At 42.7% G+C, this 6,192-nt stretch overlaps 1 protein-coding gene across 1 annotated transcript; it reads left to right on the forward strand.

The window, feature by feature from the left end:
- The first annotated feature begins 4,648 nt into the window (after positions 1-4,648).
- Positions 4,649-5,590, forward strand: LOC126388061 (putative olfactory receptor 52L2). Its single transcript, XM_050040951.1, has one exon. It carries the CDS (start codon positions 4,649-4,651, stop codon positions 5,588-5,590), a length of 942 nt encoding a protein of 313 aa, XP_049896908.1.
- Positions 5,591-6,192: the final 602 nt, after the last annotated feature.

A 6,192-nucleotide genomic window follows, 5' to 3' on the forward strand; every position in this document is an offset into this window, starting at 1 on the left:
AAGGACCAGCGTTCTAAAAGTAACGGAAGTAACTGATGTCTTGTTTGAAAATGTACTTAAGTATTTGATTACTCAAACAGCAAACTAACACGTTAGGTTACTCATTACTGCAAAAAGTAATCAAAGTACTCTTATACCCAACTCTGAGTACAACACCAGGAATTAACGTTTTTTTTCCCTTCAACACACACGTGGTTGGGTTTACAGTCTTACAGGAAGTGAACACCGGCCTCCTGGGTGTAAGTCTGTGTTTGTTGGACCCATCCAACACAGTCCAACTTTTGCTACCTTAACTTTCGTCCTTGTTCTGTTGCATTTCCCCTTGGTGCTGCCAGCACCATTAAACTCTAACAGCAACCAGCCGTGTATCATGCTGACATTAAAGGACGCCTTTTTTCGTTGGTTTCTGACGCCACAAGTCGCTGCCCAAGCTCCTGATTTCGACGACTTCAGAGTGAGACAGAGCTTGTCAAACATGTTGTTTGTCATGATTAGTTTGTCCAAAAGACGTGGCTGCACTGAAAAATATTTCACCTTACATTTACAGTAAATCACTGGCTACTAGTTGCATCACTTTCACAGTAAGTTACTGTGTCATTTCTACTGTAAATCATTGTGTAATGACAGCTGTAGACTCTGGTCTCACAGTAGTTCTGCATATTACTGTGATTTAGCAGCATGCTCCTCAACTCAATGAAACATTTATGAGTGCAACCGTCTCTTCTTTAAACCCCACAAGTAGTTTTAGGACATTAAACATAAAGACAGTAACACAACACTTTCATCCTGAACTTCCACAACAACTTTGTTGACAGTTTTCATGAACGTGGTGAAGATAACATCATGTTTGTAAGGTAACGATTGACGGTGCCCCAGAGGAAATAATGCTGATAAATCAGACGTGTAGCTTCTTCAGAGGAGGCCTGAGAAGGAGCGTCTGCAGACCGCTGAGTCACACTGAGAGGTTTAGCTTAGCTCAGTGCAGGTGGTAACAGCTTCAGATCATCAGAGCAGCTTTAAAGATTGTAAGGTAATTTAAATCAGAAGATGGGAGGTCAAACACATTTACAACATATGTTCTGTGTTCTGCTGCAGCTGATTCAGTGCTGCAGTGATGTAGAAACATGACGTCTGCGAACGGAGCTGAACTTGATGCTGTTTTCTCCTCAGCGTTATTTCTGTTGATGCATCCGTTTACAATTTTTGTGAGAGTTTGATCTGAACTAACTTCACTGTCTGGTGCGCTTCTCGTCTCATTCATCTTCACTTTGGTACCCTCTTACATGTGTTTTTCCACTTTTGGTTCCTGCTGTAAATGTTCAGCAGGATTTCAACAATGTAAATGTTATTTTTAATACATTTTTAACAGAAGTACAAAGTGCAGAGTATCTGAGGTCACAGTGTCGTGTTGGATTTGTTGAATTTTGGGAGGCGCAATTTCAACTAAAGTGCACATTCAGCTGCATCTGCTCTTTTCCTCACCCGTCTCCATCTTACTAAATACTCGGTGAGTAACAGTTTTATTTGTTTCATGAATTGGGGCAAAGTCTCTCAGTGATGTGTCCTGTTTGTTTTCATGCCATGAGGCAGGATGAGACAGCCAGCTAGAATTTCAGAGACGACTGACATTTAAGTTTCTACGTATCTGATTTAATGTGTGGACACATGTATTTTATCATAAAGCACACTGATGGTCCTGACAGGGTGAACTGTTTACTTCCACTGTGCTTTCTCTGGAGGTTATCAACGGCTGGACGAACATTCAGACTTCAGTGCAGACTGGTTGTCAGCGGTTATTCAGCAGCGCAGGTTTAAAAATGAATGCAAGATTATTCACTGTGTGTTTTTGTGTATAATCTATTATAAAAACAGTGATCTGAAAAATGAGAGCAGTTAGAGTTTTCTGTTTTTGTCAGGAGACTCTTCACATGCTGTTTGCTGTGTGACCAGGGCAGGAAATCCAGAGCAGCTCTCACTCTGCTGTGGTGACTGAAGGCCTTCACACACTGTCACACATCTAGACATAAATACGAGCTCACGTTGTGTCAGTCATGTTTGAATCTGTTGTCTGTCATCACAGTTTTCAGAACCTAACTACAAACATGGACTAAAAACCAATAAATCTGGCTGATAAAAATTCTTGTAAGTTTCAGGTGAGGCAGCAGGAAGTTGGCTCTAACCCGACAGAGACACTGAGGCTGCACAGGGCAAAATCTCATTAAAGAAAACTGTCAAAGTCTCTAGTTAACAACAGTGGATCCACATGTGTCCACTCTGCTGAGGAGACTTTAATGATGGTGAGTTTACTCAGATATTCAACAAATCACCAGTTTGTCTCCTCTAATTATTTCTCCCTCTCAGTCTCACCCTCCTTCACTCCTCCTCTGATATTAGTTTTTATTTCTCTCAACCCCTCATTTAGTCATGACATCCTTAGCCCCGTTTCTACCGAGCAGTACGGTTCAGTCGCTTTGTTTCTGTCTCCACAGTGAAAGTTGTGGATGGTGCCAACAGAAGCGTTCCTTAGCGTCCCCATGTTTGATCCCCCCTCTGTTGGGGTACCTAGCACACAGATCTGGTACTAAAAGGTGGAGCTAGAAACCCTGCAGTCTGATTGGTCAGTAGAGGACGGTCACTCTGGTTTTATGTAACCTCTGTTCATACATCAGTAAACTACAACTATAAAATGAAAGAGAAAAAAATAACTTCATTCACTGGGCCGACTGCCGGCAACTTTTAAGGTGGAACGTTAACTTGTAATGTTACTCAATGCATGAGTTGATGACGTGAATCCATCAGCACACCTTAAATTTCACTGTGACAACTTTGACCATCACTTTAGTTTTTATATGACACACACTTTTAGTAATGACTTTAAAAATATAGATTAATTTGGAGCGGATTATGTGAAGGTCATATATTCTAATCCTCACTTCCTGTGGGCTACAGCAACACTAAACCCCTGAGCTTGCCTGAGAAGGACTAAATGCACAAAGCTGCTATTTTTAAATATCCCATGGAGAGAGACTCTCACTGCAGCCTGTTCTATTTTGTTCTGAAAATGTGGGCGTGCAGCCTCGTTCTGTGGACGATAAACCAGGTGCAGACTTCCATCTGTGTCACCGCTGATGAGGAAATACAGCGAGTGCTGGACGGAGCAGTGAGTGACAACAACCCCGCCCACATTTAAGAGGACTGTCTGAACAGACCGAGGGTCTAGGTACCATGTCTGAAGGGTTACTGCTGGTTCCACAGGGACTGGACTGAAAGGGTTTGGTGGAAGCAGGACTTTTTATTCTCACACCTTGTTTTGTTTCTGAAACTTTACGTACAGCTGTTTGACTGTTTGAGGCTGGGATGTTCTGGTTGACTGAGGGCTGAGTTTCTTTATGTGTATGGTCCAGATTAGGACAGGAGGACATGAGGGGATCTCTGATTTTGGGTCAGCGATAGTTATGACAGTTATTTTGACACTGATCTCTTTATCTCTTTCTTTGTCACACAGCAGAGAGCTACAGAGAAGTGGTGTCTACAAGTGGCCCATATGTCATTCAGTAACCTAATTCTCCACCATCAGCAAACATCTGGACCTCCACACTGAGCCGTGTGCCTTTTAAACAGCAAATGATGCACATTCTTTAACTCAACTTCTCTGTTCTAGTCAACAGCTTCAGTTTTCTAAACTTTTATTGCACAATTTCAGCAAAAAGCCAACAACATTTTGAGAGAAACAACTCTACATATATATATATATTTTTTTATCAGAACAAGTTGAACATGTAACTATTCTGCACGTGTAGTTTTCAATTTTATATTAAAAATAAAAAGTAAATTACGACAAAAAGTTTTGGATTGTTTTTTCTCCCACATAGTAATTGCATGATTGAAAAATAATAATTTAGCTCTGTCCTGAGCCTGGTCTCACTCCGAAGTCGTCGAAATCCAGCTCTCAGGCAGCGACTTTTGGCATCAGAAACCAACGAAAAAAGGCGTCCTTCAATGTCGGCATGATACGCGGCTGGTTGCTGTTATACTTTAATAGTGCTGGCAGCACTACGTATTTGTTCCGGGACGTCACTACCAACGCTGGGACATCAACAAAAGCACTTGGTTATGCTTAGAAATGGGAAGTGAACCCTTCCCTTCCTTTCTGAGTGAAAGTCAGTGTTGACCCATTCACCAGCCCCTCTATCCAGACTTCTTTCCCCTTAACTTACATTGTTGTCCCACTGTGTTTGCCCCTGACACTGCTGACCTGAAAGGATGGCTTTTTTCATCGGTGTCTGACATCAGAGGTCACTGACCAAGCACCGGTATTCAACGACTTCGGAGTGAGACGCACATTTGTTTTAGCACATTAAAACAAATGAGCAAACTGTAAGATACTGGAAGAGCAAAGTAACATAGTGGCGACCCTGCTGCCTGTTGTTCACTGTTCACTTTTTACATCTTTACAGTCGTCTTGTGTAAAAAAGCTTTGAGAACTTCATCCACAACTTTAGAGACTGAAAGGTTAAAAAGCATCTTCATATCGTTGAGGAATATTATGAACATGTTTTTCTGTTCGTGTAGAATCTATATTTCTGTATCATTGCAGTATATGTCATTAAAGTTATACTCTCCTTTGTCTCCTGTTTTGTTTCCTCAGATGGAAAACTTCACGTACAACAGTCTCACTCTTCAGCTTGAGGGGTTAAAGGTCACCAAGACTAACAAGTACCCTGTCTTCTTATTCCTGCTCTTGGCCTACGTGTTCATCCTAACTACCAACGTGGGCATTCTGGTCTTGATCTGGAAGGAGAGAAGCCTCCACCAACCCATGTACCTCCTCTTCTGCAACCTCTCAGTAAACGATGTCATGGGAAACTCTCTGCTGGTTCCGCGGGTGCTCGCCGACATCCTGGTGCCTCCGTCAGAGCGCCTCATTCACTACTACGAGTGTCTGATACAAGCCTTCACCACACACATGTTCGGCACCAACGCTCACACTGTGCTCATGATCATGGCGTTTGACAGATACGTGGCCATCTGTAACCCTCTGCGCTACCCCACTGTGATGACCAACAGGATGGTGATCAAGCTGACCGTGTCTGCCTGGGGAGTGGCTTTTGTTTTGGTGGGGATTCTGCTGGGTCTGACCGTACGGCTGAACCGATGCAGGACTCTGATCACAAATCCTTACTGTGACAACGCCTCTTTATTCAAACTCTCCTGTGAAAACGCGTTCATCAATAACGTCTACGGCATCACCTTCACTGTCGTCCTGCTCTCGTCCTCCATCGGCAGCATAGTCCTCACTTATTTTAAAATCACAGCAGCTTGTCTGATGAGTAACAGCAAGTCTTTAAACGGTAAGGCCCTGAAGACCTGCAGCACTCATCTGTGCCTGTATCTGATCATGCTGATCAGCGGGTTCATCCTCATCATCCTCCATCGCTTCCCTCAGTACGCAGAGTACAGAAAGATTTCAGCCATTCTCTTCAACGTTGTTCCCGGCAGCCTCAACCCCGTCATCTACGGGCTGCAGTCCCAGGAAATACACAAGTGTTTGTCAAATATGTTCCACCTGGGAAAAGTTACACCATTTTAATTCTGGAGTTTTTAAAAAAAGGTAAATTAGTGTTCTTCCCTTAATTTTCATTTGATCAACGTATCCTCATACCAGGGTTCGTATGTTACGTATTGGTGCCCCTACGAGTAAAGTTAGGTTTAGAAGAATTATGATGGCGATACATCATCATCCTCACTGTGACCTCGTCACATGTCCACGTTTGGTCATGGACTTTCCACGTCCACATATGGCGTCCAAGGTACCCTGGGTGTGTTGGTTGTTGACGTTCTGGGACGCCGTGTCAACTTCAGCCTGTTACATGCATTGTCTGTTTTCAAAACACACTTCTGTTTTCACAGGAAATGTACAGTTTGCATACAGTCTCTTTCAAAATAAAAGCACTACGTCGGTACAGCACCACCAACTGATGTTTTTTTTCCTTCAGCAACACACACACGTGGTTGGGTTTAGGAAAGAAGAACAGGGTTTGGCTTTGTGGGGTGCCGTTTGTAAAGTGGCTCACGCTGAAAATAACATCAACATTTTGCCACATTTAGCTTCAAACAATGTTTGAAAAAGTGTTGTGAATTTTTTAACATCACCTTTTACCACATTTACAGCAATATTTGTTAACTTAGAAA

This window comes from Epinephelus moara, chromosome 3 (genome assembly GCF_006386435.1).
Source record: "Epinephelus moara isolate mb chromosome 3, YSFRI_EMoa_1.0, whole genome shotgun sequence".
NCBI classification, from domain to species: Eukaryota; Metazoa; Chordata; class Actinopteri; order Perciformes; family Serranidae; genus Epinephelus; species Epinephelus moara.

Bases quoted from the DNA above. Each gene is read 5' to 3' on its own strand.
- LOC126388061 (XM_050040951.1), top strand. From the start codon at position 4,649: ATGGAAAACTTCACGTACAACAGTCTCACTCTTCAGCTTGAGGGGTTA.